Source organism: Lepidochelys kempii, chromosome 13, assembly GCF_965140265.1.
Source record: "Lepidochelys kempii isolate rLepKem1 chromosome 13, rLepKem1.hap2, whole genome shotgun sequence".
Classification (NCBI taxonomy): Eukaryota; Metazoa; Chordata; order Testudines; family Cheloniidae; genus Lepidochelys; species Lepidochelys kempii.
The window spans coordinates 29799453-29821240 of NC_133268.1; the positions used below are offsets into that span (position 1 = coordinate 29799453).

General features: G+C 47.8%; 1 protein-coding gene across 1 annotated transcript in view; it reads right to left on the bottom strand.

Moving 5' to 3' along the window:
• The window catches only part of SAMHD1 (SAM and HD domain containing deoxynucleoside triphosphate triphosphohydrolase 1), a 65199-nt gene extending 46880 nt beyond the window's left edge, over nt 1–18319 (bottom strand). The window contains exons 1-2 of the mRNA XM_073309943.1: nt 18025–18319; nt 14083–14149 (exon numbers count right to left, since the gene is read on the bottom strand). Of these exons, the coding sequence (XP_073166044.1) occupies nt 14083–14149; nt 18025–18241 (284 nt within the window). The 5' untranslated portion in view covers nt 18242–18319. The remainder of the gene's footprint in view (nt 1–14082; nt 14150–18024) is intronic.
• Nucleotides 18320–21788: the final 3469 nt, after the last annotated feature.

Consider the following 21788-nt stretch of genomic DNA (forward strand, 5'->3'; position numbering starts at 1 on the left):
TTATAACTGAAGGTGGGTAACCCAGAGTCCAATAATATGCTAACAAAATTTCCTCCTATGAGAGATCAGAGGCACAGATCCATCAGCATGTTAATGATGTCTGATTCAAGGAATATCAAAGTGGTTCTCATAGCCTGTCATATCAAGCTCTAAATCTGAAATAGGACATACAGACTTTGTATCTTCTCTGCAATGCACCCTTTTAATTCTCTGAAGGATTCCAGGTATCCTGTTGTCTTTGCATTCAAGGGTTAGAGAGATTGTAGACTATAGGCGGTCCTTATTGGAGCATCAGATGGAACTTGTGACACCATATCTCCTACAGAGGCTATGTAGCAAAGAAGTCTTCAGATCCATGAATTTCAAAATCAACAGAACTGAGATGGGTATAGTACCCGCCCATTCCATGAGAGCTTCTGATCCTGGCATCAGTTCTAAGCCTGTCAGATTCTTATAAATCCAGTCCAGGGCAGCTGAATGAGCCCTTAGAGATGGGCTGGGAGCCCAAGAGAACCTCAACAGTTCATATGCACTGTCACGTTGCCTGGAGTGGCTCACAACTGTGAGTGCCTATCTCAGGGCACACTGTCAGAAAACAAGGGGAGACATCCCAAACAGCTGGTATATTCTATCATTAGATTTCACCATGCCAGTAACAAATGTGAACTCCTGGATCACTGTACCAGTCTTATCATGGAGTCACAGACAGTCCCCTTAGACCCCCCAGCCTATCTTGCCACCCAGACAAATTGAACTTTGTGATAAATGGTTATTAAAACCAAAAATCACATTACATTAGGTTACTCCCAATCCCAAAGGGTCACTTACCCCAGATCATTTGGTACTCTTGATCTCAAACCAAAGACAATGCTGGCAGCCAATTCTCTAGTAAAAACTAACTAAATATTTATTAGCTAAGAAAAGTAATGAGTTATTGAGAGATTAAAGCAGGTAAAATACATTAAAGGGTGAGTCAAAGTTCGTAAATCTAAAGTGACAGCAGAGATGTAGTGATCTGCCAGTTTCCCAAAAGTTTTTTCACAGTTATCCAGAATAACGCTTGGGATCTTTGTCTTCTTATTAAATTATTCTACCCTTATCAGTTAAGTTCCGGAATTGGGCTCTATTCTCCTGAGAGAATGGGTCTTTGAAGTCCAACAACGTAGCAAAATACTATTTCACCAATTATGTGAATAGGATCTAGTGGTTAGCAATTCTGAATTGGAGCTTGTCATGGAGAAAACTTTTCTCCCTATGAGGTCGAGGCATTTAGCACCTTGTCCAAAGGTGCTGTTTGGGGTGTTGCAGCCTGCATCTCTCAGTAGCTGCTTGCACCACCACCGAGTTAGGTGTTGGGTGTGAACAAAAACTCTACTCCTACAGGTGGATCAAAATAGCACTTCTCAGCCTTTTTTGGGGTGGGACTGCAGGAGGCGGGAATGTTCCGTATTACCCATAACTGGGTCTATAATAGCCTTGTTGACCAGAACCCAAGGATTGCAATGAACTACAACGGTTCAAGTTGAGATTCTTGAACCTCTTCGAGCTGGATCAGGAGCTTGGACATCACTGTTTGCAAGAGCGCCTCATATTACCCGTGATAGTCAGGTGGAGACAAAGATGGGGTGACCCTCTCATTCAAGGAAGACAATAAAATAGCTGCTAGATCTGTCTTAACCACTGGATCCAGCTCCACTTCCTCACAGTCCAAGAGAGGTGGTTGGTGTTGGCTAGGAGAGGGTAGATAAGGTGCACAGATGGAACCGGGGTGCCAAGAGTAAGGGTCCCAGGACCCCAGTAATGCCAGTCCAATGGGTCAACTGGTTGGGGTGTAACCCATGACATTGGGAACACTCATCCCTTAGAGAATCATATCTGGGTGGAGAACAGAACCTCAAGCTTCCGTCCAGACTCAGTTCCCAATGTAGGGTTGAAGTCTCATCTGAGTCCTCCAATTTACCATATGAGAAGGTTGGTTCTTGGTCAACCAGCTGAACCACTGGTATCAATGGATGGGTACTCAGGTTTGCAGATGGAAGAGGAGAGTAGACTCATGTCCTCAAGGTGATATCTTTTTCTGATGTAACAATGTCTCTCTCTAAAGTCAGACTTGAAATGAGATTGAAGACAAAGGAAAGCAAAGATGTCTTCTGGGAAGATGTAAGTCTCAGACTGCTCTAGAGAGTGCAGGATGAACCAGTGGTGCTTCCCTGGTCAGAGTAGATGTCTGATCCCTTTGGGGCCATGCTGGTACCAGTGCAGAGTCTGAACTGCATGTTGAATTTAACAGTGGTGGATGTCTAAAAGACATTCTTTTCCACAACTGGTGTTGGAAGTTTTTCCCAAACAGCCGCTCCACCTCCACCATGAGAGCAACTTTTCACCCTTTGCCTCTCAAATATTATGCAAGACACAAGCAGCTATAGCCATTGGGATATTTTTCTCACTGAAATCTAATTGTGAGTAAACACTCATTCTGAACCTGCTGAGCTGGTAGCGAAATCCTTTCTTAGTACTGTTGAGGTGGCCAGTGTATGGCTTCATGAGCCAGATCACGATCGGCATTTCAACATTGGCAGATTACCATTTGCAGGAAAAACCTGTCTGTCTCTGCTTGCAGCTTTCTGAACAGTCCTCTGTTCTTAAAAACCCGAGCATCATTCATCTTCCTTGACCAGCCCCCACTGGTAACAGTGAAGCTCCCCCAGTGATCCATTAGCACTTGCATAACCATTGAAAAGCAGCCCTTTTCCTATTGATGGACTTTGTGGCAAGACGGGCTGGGGACTGAATACAGATATGTGCGCCATCTATCACCCTATCACAGTACAGAAGCCCCATAGCGGCAGATCTATCTACGATGTCCTGCATATTGCTGAGAGTCAGAGTCCTGCATAGCAGATGATTAGTACACTATACACTTGCATGAAACAGCCCCCACTGTGGATTTTCCGATACCAAAATGATTTCCCATTGACCTATGGCAATTCAGCATTATACCACTTGATTCTCAGCAGGCAATGCAGCTCTCATTCTGGTGCCATGGACTGGAGGGCTGGCGCAAGTTCTGTACACAGATTCAGCAACATGACCTTTCATATTTGAAAGTTCTGCAACCACCACTCGTCATCCCAAACATGCATTACAATGCAATCCACCAGTCAGTACTCATTTCTCAGGCCCAAAAGTGGTGGTCCACCATTTGTAGCTCCTCTGCGAATGCAAACAATGGGAATTGTTCTTCACTGTGGCCCTTAACAACATGTGCTTAAGAAATTGTCATGTCTGTTGTTGGGGTACTTCCTGTGGTTCTGAAAACATCAGAGGATCATGCATTTTGTGTTTGCAATGTTCGTGACAACAGTGCAGAGCTGTGTGAGCTCCATGTTTCTGCCACAGACAAGTGACAAGCACCACACAGGTTTGTGGGATTTTTTTAAAAAAATGAAAGCTATGAGAATAGGGATGGCATTATGTATTAGATAGTTGCATGATGAGAACTTGACCCCTAGCTCCCACAGTGACTCATTTCTACTCCACAACATATTGTGACAATCTCTCAAAAGGCACTGCACCGACAGGTGGTGCATAGTACACTGGAATATCTATCCATGATGCACTGCACTTTGCATACTTACCAGGAGTGCTTGTTGATGCAAAGTGCTGATGTAAGTGGCCAAGCACGCACGTGCCTGAGCTACATGTTAACTGTGGGGGCTTGTGCCACTGAAAGTTGCATCAACCAAAGTTTGCATTATTGACATGGCCTAAACAAGTTCTTCTGCCCCTACCCACAGGGAACACATCCCAGAGCGGGAGTAGCAACAGGACATAGTACAGGAGACAATTCTCGCAGCAATCTACATTCATTTTATTTCTAATGAGTCAGTATTCAATCTCAAAATATACATTTTTAACAAAGCTAAGGTCAGGGTGGGTGAAGCCGAAGAGAAAAACCTCTAACCTAGAGAAGGATCCAGAACCGAAGAAAAAATAATTGCCATTCAAACTTTACCTGTGTACGTGATGAACAGCTATACTATGGCAGATACAAACAGATGTGCCCAGTGGAGGACAATCCAATCGACATCACACATACAGTACAATTTGAATTGGAAAAAAAACTGTTAATGCAGAGTTAAGGTTGCCTGGTAATAGCTCCAGAATATGGAGGTCAGCAAAACCTCAGATTTCTGAAAAACCAGGAAATAGTGTTAAGGTAAATACCCAAGCAACTTTAATCTGACCCCTTGGAACTGGCAATTATCTGCATGCGTTCCAACTGCATTCACCGTGTTTGGTGTAGCTGTACTGAATGGTGGAGGAATTAGTTGCAGCAGCTTGGAAGAACTGTGATTGTGATATGAGATCTGGGTCTGAGTCCCTCTCATTTGTCTTACCAAAGGAAAGAGTTCCATATGTACCTTGGGGTTCAGTCTGCTTCTTTTCAATACAGAATTGTGTAGATTGTATCAGTAGCAGGGCACTGGGGTCTTCTTGCCATGGGTATTGTCAGTCACGAGGTGGGATAGAAGAGCAGTCTGTGGATTTAGCGATAGGGGAGGGAAAGTATCGGTTTTGCGCCCAGGATACTGCTCGAGTGAAGGGGTTCTAAAACGGTACGAAGGAGCTATTAAATTTTAGAAGTGTGGTATTCTGTTGGGGAAAGAGGCTCAGTGTTTGAGCATAAGGCAAGAGTAGTTGATGCCTGTCCATTACAGTGAAAAGACAGAGTGAAAGTACATGTATGATGGCTGTTTTGGAGCATCACTCAAAGAGGTTAGAATTAAGGTTGCCCAAGTGTTTACACATTAACTATATTTCCTGGTTTTCAGAAGTCTAAGTTTTGCTGAATTTTATGTTTTGGAAGTGCACAAGTCTTCACCAGATAACCTTACCTCTGCATTAACCAATTTTTTTGCCATTTGATTTCCTAGGGGCTTTCTTTTTTAAAAAAAAAAAAAGAAAAATGTTTGTTGGAAGGAGTTAATGGTCATTTAGACAGTTGTAGGCCTCATGTAGGTTTGCAGCCAATATGCTACTGTGGCCAGGCAATAATCAAAAGACCTAGCTTTTATATAGTGATTTCCATCAGTAGATCTCAAATAACTTTACATCATTATCCTCATTTTACACCTGGGAAACTGAGGCACAGAGCCAAAATGGCTTGCCCAAGGTCACCCAGCTGGCCAGTGACAGAGCTAGGAATAGTTCCAGTCTGACTAGGCCACAGTTGTGATGTGATTCCTCAGTGCTCGTCCCCACTCCTCTATGCTTTTGATGCAGAGGAATGGTGATAATGGTCATACTTTGAAATGTTTCCAAAGTGTAGTTTCTCACAGGGCTGGTGAGAGAAATCTAATCCATGGTCCATATAACATAGTTAGGGCCCTACCAAATTCACATCCATATTGGTCAATTTCATGATCATAGGATTTTAAAAATCGTAAATTTCATTATTTCAGCTAATTAAATCTAAAATTCCAGGGTGTTGTAATTGTAGGGGTCCTGATCCAAAAAGCAGTTGGGGGGAGGGGGAGTCACAAGGTTATTGTAAGGGGGGGGGATTGCGGTACTGCTAACCTTACTTCTGCGTTGCTGCTGGCTGCGGCACTGCCTTCTGTGGGCAGCCGGAGAGCAGCGGCTGCTGGCTGGGAGCCCAGCTCCGAAGGCAGAGCCACTGCCAGTGGAAGCACAGAAGTAAGGATGACCTGGTATGGTATTGCCACCCTTACTTCTGCACTGCTGTTTGCGGAGCGCTGCCTTCAGAGCTGGGTGCCCGGCCAACAGCCGCTGCTCTCTAGCCACCCAGCTCTGAAGGCAGCACAGAAATAAGGGTGGCAACACTGCAACCCCCCTAAAATAACATTGCCACCCCTCTGAAACTCCCTTTTGGGTCAAGGCCCCCAGTTTGAGGTCTCCCCTATGAAATCTGTATGGTATAGGGTAAAAGCACACAACACACCAGACTTCACGAGGAACCACATTTCACAGTCAGTGACTCATTTTTCGCGGCCATGAATTTGGTAGGGCCCTAACAATAGTTGTCACATTAACTTTACACATGAGAGATAACTGGTGTTTCTCTTACTCTCCACCTCTGCCCCACAACACGTAGGCCAGTGGCTCTCAACCTTTCCTGTTTCATAGATATTAAGGTCAGAAGGGACCATGATGATCATCTAGTCTGACCTCCTGTACAACGCAGGCCACAGAGTCTCGCCCACCCACTCCTGCAAAAATCTCTCACCAGACTACTATGCCCCTTTCAGGAGTCTGATTTGTCTTGCAAACCCCCAAGCTACACCTCACTTAAAAACAACTTGCTTACAAAATCAGACGTAAAATACAAAAGTGTCACAGAACACTATTACTGAAAAACTGCTTACTTATTTTTGCCATATAATTATAAAATCAATTGACTGGAATATAAATATTGTACTTACATTTCAGTGTACAGAGCAGTATAAACAAGTCACTGTCTATATGAAATTTTAGTTTGTACTGACTTTGCTAGTGCTTTTTCTGTAGCCTGTTGTAAAATTAGGCAAATCTCTAGATGAGTTGATGTATCCCCTGGAACACCTCTGAGTACCCCCAGGGGTGCACATACCCTGGGTTGAGAACCAGTGATGTAGGCCCCCCCACTCCAACATTTAAGCTCTCCCACCCCTTCCCATCAAACCATTAGTTTGTAAGAAGCTGCTCCTTGCTGTCTCCTGCCCTATGCTGCTTTATACACATCACAGGCAACAGCTTACTGGAGGGCCGCACTCTTCCTTACTTATGTAGCTCAAGCTGGGCCCTTCATTCCTGCTACCTAGCTCCAGCCGGGACTCCTTCCCCTGGTTCAGCCAGGCTTCCACAGCCATGTCTCAGGTCCACACAGCCAGCACCTCCTCCAAACTGGGTCCTTCCCCCGCACTCTGGCAAGCCCCTCTTTCCCCACACAGGGGTGAGATGTATCCTAACTATTCATTTTCTGGAATTCATGTTTTTAAATGTGCATTACCTTTAGTTCCCCCACCACAGATCCCAGCTCCTATGGAGGAGCAGGGGAAGGAGCTCGGACACCCCAAGAGAAGCAGGGTCCCCCAAATTCCAGAACACACAGCAAGAAGGGAGATTGACTCAGACCCCTGAACAGAGTGTAGGGCTTCCCAAGACCGCAGCAAATACAGGGAAGGGAAGAATTCACCGCTGACAGGTCCCGCTATCCCTAAGTCCCCATCTTCTTCTGCTACCCCTCGCATTCTCTGACCCTTTCAGTCTTGTTCCCTCCTTCTCCCCCAGTTCCTATCTCCTTTATTCTTACCCAAGCCCTGCAACCCTTCTTCCTTTCCCTGTCACCAATTCCCATTTATCCCTGTTGAAATAATTTTCATAAGTTTATTAATGTTTATCAGTAGTTTCCACACCAGTACTTCTTTATTCGTTCATTGGTCACTTGGTGATGGTTACAACCAAAATATCAATTTAAGAATATACACTATTTTATTCTATATCCTAGCAACAATATAAGCATTGTCCAACATACCTACAACAGGGTCAGGCCTGGGAAGTACATTCCCATCATTGTGTAACTCCAGATGGGTAAGGAAAACTTTGACAAAGAAACCCCTAGAAAACCTTGCTTTTTATACACTATAACACACAAGTGATGTCATTGGCTAAGGTCCAATAACCAAAAGACGGATGAGGCAGTTTAGGGCTACACTCTGCTCTCTTCAAGGTTTTTTTCCTTTTCTCAGTTTGCTATATTTTTCCCTAGCCACTGAACTAAGCATTTATTTCTAAGCAAACTTATATAATAAATTATTTAGTGCACCTGGTACCCAGTTAACCATATTTCTTTTATTTCTATTGCTTAGCCCAAACCTTAACTAAGATAATGCTGGTATTTAAAAGGGCACTACAAATTTATAACAAACTTTCTCATGAGCTGCACAGGGCTTCAGCTCCCTCGACAATGGGATGCCGTTCCAGGAAGAAGAATTGCTGAGAACACATGGGGTTCCACCTACCAAGGAAGGGGAAGAGAATCTTCAGATACAGACTGGCTAACCTAGTGAGGTGGGCTTTAAAGTAGGTTTGATATAGGATAGCAGATAAAAGCCCACAGGGAAGTCCAGAACGTGGACACGTAGGTGAAGGATGGAATCTGCGGGGGGCGGAGGGGAGGGCGCGGCGGAATATGGGCAATCATAGCAGGGGCAAAGAAGAGTCAAAAGGAATAGAAGGGAAATCTAATGAACATCTAAGATGTCTGTATACTGATACAAAAAGTATGGGGAATAAACGAACTAGAAATATTAGTGAATACTCAAAATTATAACATAAGTGCCATCACAGAAACTTATGGGGGGAATAATTCACTTGACTGGAATATTGGTATAGAAGAGTACAGCTTGTTCAGGAAGGACATGCAGGGAAAAGGGGAGGAGGTGTTGCCTTATACATCAGAGATGTATACACTTGCACTGAGGTGGAGATAGTGAGAGGCAGACCTGTTGAAAGCCTTGGGGTAAAGATAAAAGGAAAAACAAGGGCAATGTCATGACATGAGTAACCTACAACTGCTAGAAACCTGGTATAATGATCTCAGCACTAGTCTGATCTCTACTTGTGACCAAAGAAAGGTTTCTGGAATCTCTCAACTTTAAGAAAAGCTGGGTTGTTTTTTTTCAGGTGCTGTATCTGAGGAGCCCCGTGGTGAATGGCCCTAAATCTGAACCGCTAAAACAGAATTCCGTGCCCCTAGGAGAGGCACCAAGTTGCAAGGAAATCTGCGGGCTTGTCTACACTTAAAACCCTTCAGCACTGCAGCTGCACTGCTGTAGCTCTTCAGTGAAGAGACTACCTTCAGAACCCTTCCCGTTAGCACAGGCAGTGTCTACACTGAAGCACTACACTGGTGCAACTGTGCTGCTGTAGTGTCTTAAGTGTAGACAAGCCCTTAGAAGGATCAAGCTTTAAAGAGAAAGTTAGTCTTAATCTAACTATAGCAAAGCTATAATAATGGATTAAAGAAGAGTTTTGAACAATGCAAAAAAGTACACTGACACCATCTTAGAGAGAGTAATTCTGCTTAGACAATAGTGTCATTGAGAAGGACCTCGGGGGTTATACAGGACAACAGAATGCAAAGGAGTTATCCAACACTATCTTTTAAAACGCACTGTATAAACTCAGACTATCCTGAGTGAAACAGGCAACAATTAACATGCTGTATCCAGGAGTGGCTCGAGGTGTAGTATGTTCAGTTTGATGCATGTCAAAAATGACATGAAAATTCAGGGAACAATAAAATTGACTGGAAAAATAAGCCTATATGAGAAAAAGCTGAATTGGGCATAGTTAATCTGCAGAAAATAGCAGTGACAAGACACATGATAACTAACTATCAACAGAAAGGGCAGCTATAAAGAGGACAGGAACTAAAGAATCTGATTTGTAAATGAGACCTAAGATAACTTTTCTTTGCTTTAGGTTTAAGCCCACAACTGTTAAATAATATTTAAGAAAGCTTGTCTCATGTCACCAAGCGTACCAAGGAAAGTAGTGGAGTTACCACAAGAAATACCCAAAGCTGAGACTTTATTCTTGTCAGGGATAGTTCAGGATCCCATCACAATGCACAGGGAGGACTAAAATATCTACCTAACAATCCCCATCCAGCTCCAATGATTCCCATCAGGCTCAGTCACCTGATACAGAAATTAATATTCTAGTTCAGTGAGCAAAGTCAGAAGTGCCAGACATCTACTTCGGAACATAAAATCAGACACAGAGATAAAGTTACGATGTCAACAAATTAATGGCTCCTTGATAGGGATGATCAAAACCTATTATTTTATCAACTGAGATTTGCCAGTTGTTATAGAACCTTCAGGTCCAATATTCTGTCTCAGAGGACCTTGTGCTGAAGAGGAGACAAAGGGTGGGGCAGGATACCCTTTGGCATTCCTTTACAAACATTTTTCCTCCATTTATTCAAAAATACTGAACATGTAAGCCAGCTGGCGGAGAACCACACGGCAATTCTGTGGGTTCATTCTATACCCTACAATAGTTAAATATAACTATTCACAAGCCCTGTCCACAGTAAGCGCAAAAAAAAATGTGTTAGATAAAAACATGTTCAAAACAACAACTCACTAACAAAGTTCTGGCAGAGCTGAGCATGAGGACTATGTTCAGACATGGCTGTTCTTACACTGTTGTAACTGGATTTTATGCTACAGTGTGAACAGGAATTTCCCCTTCTCACAGTATACATGCAGTATAGGCTAGCCTCTCCTGCAAGCAGTCTAAGCAAGGACAACCTGCATCTCAAGTGAATTTAAAAATAATCACATTTTTAAAAAATTATAGGCTCCCTCCTTCCAAATCAAGCTGCTGATCTGACCTGACCCACATTCAAATATCCTAGAAATACTTCCTGGTCAGCAGAGACAGCCCAAGACTACAAATGAAAGCTGGTTTCTGAATTTGATTTTCTTGTAAATATCAATGAAAGGCAGCTGTACTTCTGCTGTACTACAGAAAAAGCATGCAGAACTAGTAACTTGCACCCTTCCCAAAGTACAGCATGGGCACAACAGGGTGAGCAGAGCTGGAAGAAGAGTTCAGTGAAGTGATTGGCTCAGTGTCTTTAGTTACCCATTTCTTCTGCATGCCTGTGGAAACTGAAGATGGGGGCAGTTTTCAATTTTAGCCTCACACTGATATATTAATTGGTCCTTGTGCAATGAAGTACACATGGAAAGATGCTTTCCCACTCTTACCACCATTTAACAAGCTGCATGTCCCTTTAGAATCATAGGGTTACAAGGAACTTGCAAGAGCCAAGATGCTGGATTTGTTGGGTCTAAACCATCCAAAACAGATGGCTATCCAGCCTCTTTTGGAAAACCTCCAGGGAAGGAGATTCCCTAGAAAGGGAATGGAATATTGGCATCAGAAGGTTCTATGACAATGAGAGAGTCTAAAGAATGTGTTAATCCAGCTGCAGGAAGCCACTGAAGAGGAGAGATAGGGAACAGAAGGGAAGAAATATGATAGCATCAGGGATGTCAAAGTGAACTGAGGAAGGAGAATGTGGTTTATTTCTCCCCCCCCACACACACACCCCACCATTTGCTTGTTTTGTCTTTGAAAAAAAAAAAAAAAAAACCCTGAGAAATGTCAAAATTAGTCTTCCCTTGTTTTGTTGAATCATCTTGAAACATCTGAACCGTGTCTGTACTAGTCATAGCAGCTGAAACACACTAAATCTGAGACCGGACATCAGCCATGTAGAGTATCTGGGGCTAAAGACCAGAGAGTTTATAACGTAAAGCAAACAGAAAAAAAGCTTTCCTCCACCATTCAATACAGCTACCCCTGAAACAGTAAATGCAGCTGGAGGGCATGCACCTAATTACCACTGTGTGTTGCCAACCAAGGGGATGCAGAGTTACGGCTGCATGGGAACGTATTTCTTGATTTTCTCAAGTTTGACTTTTGCTGAATTTGACATTTTGGGAGGGCACAAGCTATCACCAGCCAACCTTAACTACAGTAATGTAGTTTTTTTTTTTTTTTTTTTTTTTTTTTACCAATTATTATAAATAAGGTGATGATGTGGCTAATCACCAAAAGCCAAGGTGAAAATAGAATTTAAATCTGCTTTTAAGTCCTTTTACTAAGACTTGTTTCTGATAACAAAAGAAAACATGAGTCACAAAGTAGAAGCATAAGAACAATGTGCCCGAGCAGGAAAGGACTTCTTATAAAATGACCTAATATAGGATTCATTTCTCCTCGACACTGAATTGGAGACTGGTCTACACACAGGTTTTGTACAGGTATAACTATCTGTTTAAGAATGTGATCTGTTGCACGGAAATACTTATACCATTACAAGCCATACTGTTGAGGCAGTTATACCAGTGCAAAGTGGCTTATATTGGTACAGCCTATTCCCGTTCCCATATGAGATAAAGGACTTGTCTACACAGTAAAGTTTACCCAGGTTTTTGTCATGTATTTTTACACAAAAAACTTGTGAGAAACACAGTGTTAAATTTCAAGTCAGGCACTCAAGTTCGGAAATGCCAGAATTAGGGTGCTAATGCAACCTAATTCACCTTTCTTGAACTACAGTACCATTATAATCACATGGTCACACACTACTTTTTCCACAGGACTCCTACCTCATTCCATGCAAAGAATGGAGGGTGTTCACTGGTAAGGCAGTTACATGCTACCCTGGAGACCTGGATTCTATCCCTGCCTTTGCCACAGAGTTCCTTTGTGATGCTAATCAAGACCTCTTTTACAGGTGGTCACTCTGTACATTCATTTTCTGAAGACCTTCCTCATTTCCTGGGTTTTCTCCTTGTTATTTAGTGCATGGCTCCAGGCTATATTTACTGCACACTATTCAAATCTTACTCTGAAGATAGAATTATTAATTTCCTCATGGACTTTTCTCCGGTGCTTAAATCACCATAGTATCTGAGACCTGCACAAATATTCATTGATTTTCACAACACTCTGCTAAGGTGAAGAGTTGGTATTATCCCTCATTTTATAGATGGGGCACAGAGATTAAGGTCAAAACTGTCCACTAATTTTGGGTGTGCAATTTGACATACCCAAGACCTGATTTTTCAGAGAACTAGGAATTAGTGTGTTCAACACCTAACTCCCAATGAATGCAGTTTCAGGTATGAGTGCTCAGCACTTCTACAAATTGGACCCAAGGGTCTCAAATCAGGCACCAGAAGATGAGGTGCTGTGTGAAGTTACTGAGCACCTGTGAACAGTCTGGTCTAAGTCACTTGCCCAGCACCACACAGGAACTCTGTGGCAGAAGCAGATAGAATCCCATTCTCCAGGGAAGCATTCAACTGACTAACTATGAGATCATCTCACTGCTGTAATTCTCAGCTTCATTCATTACACACCTTCCAACTTCAGTGAGAAATGAAATAGGAGTCTTACAGACAACAGCCTCCTTTACTGTACAAACCTGATTCATCCCAAGAACAGATCCTGCCTGTTCACTGAATGAGCAGGGATCCTGTGGAAAAAAAAATGTGTGATCATATAACTAAAACTCTCAAGTTGTAAAGTGCTTTGAGATCCTGGAATTACAAAGGTGTTATATTAATGCAAAGTAGCATCAGTGTATATCAAGGTGTTCAGATGCACAAACAACTTTAGTCAGTTTTGTATTTAATCTAGTGTTAAATTCTCATTTGTTTAATCAACACTGTCCACTAGCCACCCCATTTAAACATGCCTCCTAAAGTTTGCACCCGCTCCACTGAGCCATACACATGGAATATACCAGCATCCATAACAGTTGATAATATACATACAACTACAAACTAATAACAAATTCTGTTCCAGTTATCTCCTTGTCATCTTTAACCTGTTCTTCTTGCAAATGTTTTTCACATCTCTTTTATAATAATTGTGATAGTTATACATTCTGCCACAGGGCACAATATTACCCCCAAATAACCCAACAGTCACAGAACAAAGCCAGCTGCACATAAAATGACATCCTCAATCAGTTTTTAGCTCTGTTTAACAATTGGCTTATATATCTCTTTTCAAATAATTACAACCCCTATTTTTAAATCAAGAAGTATTTTACAAAATGTACACACTTTTACACATCACTCCAAGCATATCAAGGTGTTTCATTTCTAACAAGCTGTCAGCCTTGACATGAATACCTGAAATTACACAATAGCAAATAAGAGGTGAGCTAACCAAGACAAGATACTGAAATATCACACCACAGGAATCAAAGGACATTTGCAATGAATCACCTGATGACTTTTCTTCCCCAAGATGTAGTATTAAACCTTGGTTAGTTTCAGTGAAGATCAACACCAACAGATCTCTTTATACCACCGCCATCGGGTTTTTTTAAGGCATAAACAAAAATTAGGACAGTTAAACAAAGCCAATGATGAGAAATAAAGATCCCAGAGTTATTAAATGACCAAAATTTCTCAGACAGGAAATGGTCTCAAAAGTTCACTTAGCTCATGTTACTACATCAGTAAAAGTTGTTCTTACCCAACTCCTAGGTCTTTAAGTTCAGATTTAGTGAGGTAAGGCAGCACTGCCCCGGTGATTTGATTTTCTGAGGAGTTAAAGGAACAACTGTTACTTCTAGGCTTTCATGTAAGTATTTAAGCTTCTGGAATACTTTACAATGGAAGTATTTAAGCACTGCTGTCTAACATTTATTTTAATTTAGTTAAATAATCCACTTTATAATAGGATCCTCCTAAAATATCCAGATCTCATTTATGAACTACATGTAGGATGAGATTTCAGATCTTGACATTTGAAACTCAAGTGCCTCCACTTCAATTTTACTAAAGCTCTAAGTTCTTGAGGGGGAAAAAATCATATTCATATGCATTTAAGTGACAATAATAGTGTCCAGCCTTGGTCAAATCAAAACTCCAGATAAGGTCAAAATTGTAAGATTTGTAAAGTATTTTCTAACATCATTATTAGAGATTTTCTAAAAGTTCCCCATTTATAATGCAGCACACAATATCCTTTTCACCCTTTTGTTACTTTATTTTAAAAATTCACTTAGCAAAACATTTGGCCCTCAACTGTAGACAAAGCCTAAATTCAGGAGGCGGAGGGAGCAAGGGGGAAGGCGCTGATCCACGGGGTCCACTGGCAGGTGGGAGGGCGAGCGCGTAGGGGGGCTGCCAGCCGTGGACAAAGCAGGAAGCCAAACTACGTTATAGCGGAGCATTGCACAACTTTAAAGGAGCATGTTCCGTAATGGAGCAGGGACGTAAGATTGAAACAATATTAAGCGAGAGGACGTTAAGTGGGGAGTTACTGTAGATGGTCCAGGCTGGGAAAAGTGGAGATCAATACAATGAGAGGCTTAATTATTACAAGATTAGATAAACTCTTCAACACTATGTTTAAGGATCACCATATAAAACCCTAAAACAGAACAGTAAGAATAAAGCTATGAAGGGCCTTGAAAGTTAGGACAAGAAGCTTGACTTTAACATAATGGAAGAGTATTGTGTTTGCATGTTGATATAGCTGTGTTGGTTCCAGGCTGTCAGAGAGACAAGATGGGCGAGGTAATATTTTTTATGGGACCAAATTCTGTTAGCAAAAGAGACAAGCTTTTGGTAAGGGATTCAAAGAGGTTGATGTGATCAGAGCAACAAGCAGTGAAGGTGAAATCAGCACAAACATCAAGGGTTAGGCCTAGTCTGCACCCTGAGTTTGTACCAGTATAATGACATCAGTTGGGGGGTGTGTGATTTTTTTATCGATTAATACTGGAACAACCTTTAGGGCTTTTCTACACTATCAAGTTTTGTTGACAAAACCTATATCGACACCCAAAAGTCGACAAAACAAAAATCACCAAAGGGTGTTCACTCTTACGCCCTCTGTCAACAGACCATGTCCACATTGGGGACACCATCATCGACAGGGTAAGCAATCCACCACGGGTATGTATCCCACAGTGCAGTGTTGTGGGAAGGAAGATCTGATCGCTGCACATCTTGGGATTCTCTCCAAGTTCTCCCACAGCCCCCTCAGCTGCGGAGAGCAGCAGCATGAGTAGCTCTGTGAGCTCTCTATGCTGAGGAATGGCAAAGCAGCACAGCAGTCTGTCCCCCTGCCCCTGCAGCAGCAGTCGTCCTGCTGCTGTGTTCCTAGTGCAGGGCGGAACAGGAGCATTCCTATGATTTCCTCCCCAAACAGAGCGGCACACAGATACTTCCCCTAGCTTTGAAAGGAGAGGGGCACATGCCTGCAGGGCAGCAGAGATCAAAACACTGAGCAATCAGGGCAGGTATTGTAGGATCTGATGAAGTGAGCTGTAGCTCACGAAAGCTTATGCTCTAATAAATTTGTTAGTCTCTAAGATGCCACAAGTACTCTTTTTCTTTTTTGGTGGAAGACAGTTCTGTCCCCAAAACAATCAGCAGTGTCCACACTGGCTCTTTGTCAATGATAAAGGGAGGGGAAAAGACAAAAGTCTCTCGTAGGGATGGATGTTTTTTGTTGCCAAAACTGGGTGTCTTTTGTGACAAAAGTCCCATTGTAGTGCGTACGCTCTTGCTGTTTTGTTGCCAAAGGCAGTTTTTGGCGACAAAAATTGCCAGGGTAGACAAGTCCTTAGTGTGGACACTGTTATAGTGGTATAACTTATTCATCTTCCTGTACCGGAACAACTATATTGGAATAAAATACTTTACCATTGATATATCTGTACCAAGACCGGGGGCGGAGGGGGGACAAGCGGGGGGAAGGGAGTACAACTTTAACTATAACAGTGAAGTTAAAGTGGTACAACTTCCTAGTGCAGACATTGCCTCAGACCAGGTCTACACTAGGAATTTAGATCAACTCAGCTACATCGTTGAGAGAGAAAAATCCACATCCAAGTGATGTAGTTAAACTGATTTAAATCCTGGTGTAACGAATTCTTCCATCGACCGAGCCACCACTTCTTAAGGAGTGAGATTAACTACAGTGACTCTTGCTGTAGTAAGTGTCTACACTTAAGGGCTACAGCTTTGCGGCTGCAGCATTTCTAGTGAAGAGAGCCTCAATTTAGAAAGAAAATGCAGATACTCTACTCCCACTGCTTGCTGCTGCAAAACAGGTGTTTTGCAGTGTAACAAGCTGCGGGAGGGATGTGGGAGGAACAGGAACACGGGTGCAGGGATTTGGGAAAGGTGTTGAATAGGGGCAGGGAGAGGGAGGAGTTGGGGTGGGGACTTTGGGGAAGGGGTTGGAATGGGGGCAGGGCAGGACCGGGAAGGGGCAGGAGCAGGGGCAGCGGGGAGTCGAGCACCCACCAGCAGAACTCGGCACCTATGTCTACACTAAAATGTAGCTCTCACCAATGTTAACTCACCCACTATGCTGACTTAATAACTCCACCTCTGCAAGAGGGAGAGCACTTAGGTGGATGTAGTTAGGTCAGGGTCAGTGTAGACACTGTGTTGCTGCAATCCACTGTTGCTGCCTTTCAGAAGCCTTCCCACAATGCCCTATGGTGACTGTTAAATTGGTGCAAGCACTCCTGGTGAAGACACACACTGGCAATACAAGAAGCATAGTGTGGGCATGCAAAAGTCATTTTATTACTCACACCTTCTTGTCAACTGTTTGAAATGAGCCATCCTCATTACCACAACAAAAGTGATTTTTCCTCCCGCTGATAATATCCCACTTTAATTGATTTGTCTCATTAGGATTGGTACAGCAACTCCCATCTTTTCATGTTCTCTGTATATATCTTCCTACTGTATTTTCCACTCCATGCATCTGATGAAGTGGGTTTTCACCCACAAAAGCTTATGCCCAAATAAATTTGTTAGTCTCTAAGGTGCCACAAGTACTCCTCGTTCTTTTTGCTGATACAGACTAATAGGGCTACCACGCAGAAACCTGTCATTATTGTGATGGCTGGACATTGATATCAGTTAGGTGGACTTAATCTTGTACTACAGACTTGCCCCAGACAACTTCTAAACGTAGGTTTAAATCACACAGAAACTAACGGAGCCCAATAGCTGCATCAGCGTGCCCAACCCTGGCTAACATCAAGCCCTACATATACGTATGGTGGGTTATAGCAATATGCAAAGAAGGCCTGGCGCCAGCTACGATCTGGTATGGGTTGTTTTCTCTGGGGGGTTTCCCTGTGGCTCCAGCACAGTCAAAAGTAACAAGACAGAGAGGGCCAGACACCCACTGGTAACGCACTGAGCCAAACCGTGCCTGGGTGGGAACGGGGCGCGGCCGACGCTGCCTGGTTTCCAATCGAGGGCTCAGGCGGAGACACCGAGCCGCAGCGAGCTCCGCCCAGCGCAGCACCCTGCCCAGCCGGGCGGGCGGCGAGCTGAGCTCGCCCGGCGCCCCCCGCCCGCTACACCAGCCGAGCCCGGGCCGGGCAGAGCTGGCAGAGCGGCCCCCCCCGCAGGGTCCAGCCGCCCCGGGCGGTACCTCGGAAGCGGCGCAGCAGGCCGGGCTCGCTAAAGCCGTTGCGGCAGAGGAAGTCGCAGACCTGCTCGGTGCCCCAGTGCCGCGGGTGGGGCCCCTCCGGGGCCATAGCCCCCCAGGCGGAGACCCGCTTCTCGGGGGTGCAGAACCCATCGGGAGGGCTGGCGCGCCGGCCACGCTTGGCCACGCCTCCGGCCACTGCAGCCCCGCTCCGGCTCATGGCCACAGCCGCCGGCTCCAGCCCGACTGCCCCCCGCGCAGGCGCGCAACGCACGCCCGCTCGCGCTCACTAGGGCCGACAGGCGGGCCCAGCCTATGGTCGCGACCTCCGCCTGTCTCCGCCCGGGGGAGGGGCAAAGCGGCCAGCGCGGCCGGGACCATGCGGAACGCGGGGCGCCAGCGCGCGCTGTCCTCGACTCCGCCTCGTTCGTCGCCGCAGCGATCGACACCTCCACGTCACAGACCGTTCCCGCGTCAACGGCACCCCACCCCCTCTGCCACAGACACCCCCTGGTCACTGACACCCCCATCAGCTCTCAGTCACCGACCCCACACGGTCACTGACACGCCCCGGCCACCCCCCCACCCGCTCCTCCGTCACCGACCCCCCCGCTCCTGACACGCCCCGGCCACCCCCCACCCGCTCCTCCGTCACCGACCCCCCCGCTCCTGACACGCCCCGGCCACCCCCCACCCGCTCCTCCGTCACCGACCCCCCCGCTCCTGACACGCCCCGGCCACCCCCCACCCGCTCCTCCGTCACCGACCCCCCCGCTCCTGACACGCCCCGGCCACCCCCCACCCGCTCCTCCGTCACCGACCCCCCATCCTGACACGCCCCGGCCACCCCCCCACCCGCTCCTCCGTCACCGACCCCCCATCGTGACACGCCCCGGCCACCCCCCCACCCGCTCCTCCGTCACCGACCCCCCATCCTGACACGCCCCGGCCACCCCCCACCCGCTCCTCCGTCACCGACCCCCCATCCTGACACGCCCCGGCCACCCGCTCCTCCGTCACCGACCCCCCATCCTGACACGCCCCGGCCACCCCCCCACCCGCTCCTCCGTCACCGACCCCCCCATCCTGACACGCCCCGGCCACCCCCCACCTGCTCCTCCGTCACCGACCCCCCATCCTGACACGCCCCGGCCACCCCCCCACCCGCTCCTCCGTCACCGACCCCCCATCGTGACACGCCCCGGCCACCCCCCACCTGCTCCTCCGTCACCGACCCCCCATCCTGACACGCCCCGGCCACCCCCCACCCGCTCCTCCGTCACCGACCCCCCCATCCTGACACGCCCCGGCCACCCGCTCCTCCGTCACCGACCCCCCATCCTGACACGCCCCGGCCACCCCCCACCCGCTCCTCCGTCACCGACCCCCCATCCTGACACGCCCCAGCCACCCGCTCCTCCGTCACCGACCCCCCATCCTGACACGCCCCGGCCACCCGCTCCTCCGTCACCGACCCCCCATCCTGACATGCCCCAGCCACCCCCCACCTGCTCCTCCGTCACCGACCCCCCATCCTGACACGCCCCGGCCACCCCCCACCCGCTCCTCAGTCACCGACCCCCCATCCTGACACGCCCCGGCCACCCCCCACCCGCTCCTCAGTCACCGACCCCCCATCCTGACACGCCCCGGCCACCCGCTCCTCCGTCACCGACCCCCCATCCTGACACGCCCTGGCCACCCCCCACCTGCTCCTCAGTCACCAGCCCCCCCGCTCCTGACATGCCCCAGCCACCCCCCCACCCGCTCCTCCGTCACCGACCCCCCATCCTGACACGCCCCTGCCACCCGCTCCTCCGTCACCGACCCCCCATCCTGACACGCCCCAGCCACCCCCCAGCTGTTCCTCCGTCACCGACCCCCCATCCTGACACGCCCCGGCCACCCGCTCCTCCGTCACCGACCCCCCATCCTGACACGCCCCAGCCACCCCCCACCTGCTCCTCCGTCACCGACCCCCCATCCTGACACGCCCCAGCCACCCGCTCCTCTGTCACTGACCCCCCATCCTGATACGCCCCGGCCACCCCCCACCTGCTCCTCAGTCACCAACCCCCCCGCTCCTGACATGCCCCAGCCACCCGCTCCTCCGTCACCAACCCCCCATCCTGACACGCCCCGGCCACCGGCTCCTCCGTCACCGACCGCCCCCCCCGACAGGCCCCGGCCACCCCGCCACCCGCTCCTCAGGCACTGACCCCCCATCCTGACACTCCCCTTCCATCCGCTCCTTCGTCACCGACCCCCCATCCTGACACACCGCTGCCACCCACTCCTCAGGCACCGACACCCCCCTTCCTGACACACCCTGGGCACCTCCCCTCACACTCCTCAGTCACCGACCCCCCGCTCCTGACACGCCCCGGCCACCCGCTCCTCAGGCACCAACCCCTCATCCTGACACTCCCCTGCCACCCGCTCCTCCGTCACCGACCGCCCCCCCGATACGCCCCGGCCACCCCGCCACCCGCTCCTCAGGCATCAACCCCCCCCGCTCCTCAGGCACCGAGCCCCCATCCTGACACTCCCCAGCCACCTCCCCACCCACTCCTCAGTCACCGACCCCCCCTTCTGACACGCCCTGGCCACCTCCCGACCTGCTCCTCAGGCTCCGAACCCCCATCCGGACACTCCCCTGCCACCCGCTCCTCAGGCACGAACCCCCCCGCTCCTGACACGCCCCGGCCACACTGCCACCCACTCCTCAGGCACCGACCCCCCATCCTGACATGCCCCGGCCACCCGCTCCTCAGGCACCGACAGCCCCCCTTCCTGACACGCCCCAGCCACCCCCCCACCCCTGACACGCCCCTGCCACCCGCTCCTCAGGCACCAACCCCCCATCCTGACATGCCCCAGCCACCCGGTCCTCACTCACCGAACCCCCATCCTGACACGTCCCGGCCACCCGCTCCTCAGGCTCTGACCCCCCCCATCCGGACACTCCCCTGCCACCCGCTCCTCAGGCTCCGACCGCCCCCCCGACACACCCCGGCCACACCGCCACTCACTCCTCAGGCACCGACACCCCCCTCTTGACACGCCCCAGCCACCCTGCCACCCGCTTGTTGGGGACCACAGGTCATGGCCACTAGTTAAGTCGAGGGGATGGAAGGTCATAAGGGTCGAGGAAGTCTCCCTGCTCTAGGCCTAAGGGCTTCTTGTCAACCCCCCCTTAACTAAACTCAGGCCCGGCTGGTTTGAATAAGTTCTTTTGCTCTTAAAACAATGTTGCAGCCGCAGATAATGCCTTATAGTGTAAGGCAAGTTAAAGGTAACAGGTGGAGACAGCTTCAAGGCCAGACAGGATGTGCTGGTTGTTTAAGTTGCTAGGAATGCTTGTTAGAGGTTGCAGGAAATAAACATTGTTGTAGCCCATATAAGGAAGGCAGAGTATTTGTGCAAAGCTTTGATTGGCTGATGTGTAGTGCAGTAGCATTAAGGAATATAAAAGTGTGTGTAATGACCTGCTCTGAGGTGCAGGATTTGAGATTTCTCTCCCGGTACCTTTCTTTGGAATTCCAAATAAACTTTTCTGCTTCTCCACCCTGTTGTGTTTATTGGGTGACGCACACTGGACAACAAACCCCTGCTGGTGCTTGCCTCAGGCACGCCTTGCTGGCAACACGCTCCTCAGTCACCGACCCCCCATCCTGACACGCCCCAGCCACCCACCCCTCAGCCACCGACACCCCCTCCTGATATGCCCCGGCCACCCTCCCACCTGCTCCTCAGTCACCAACACC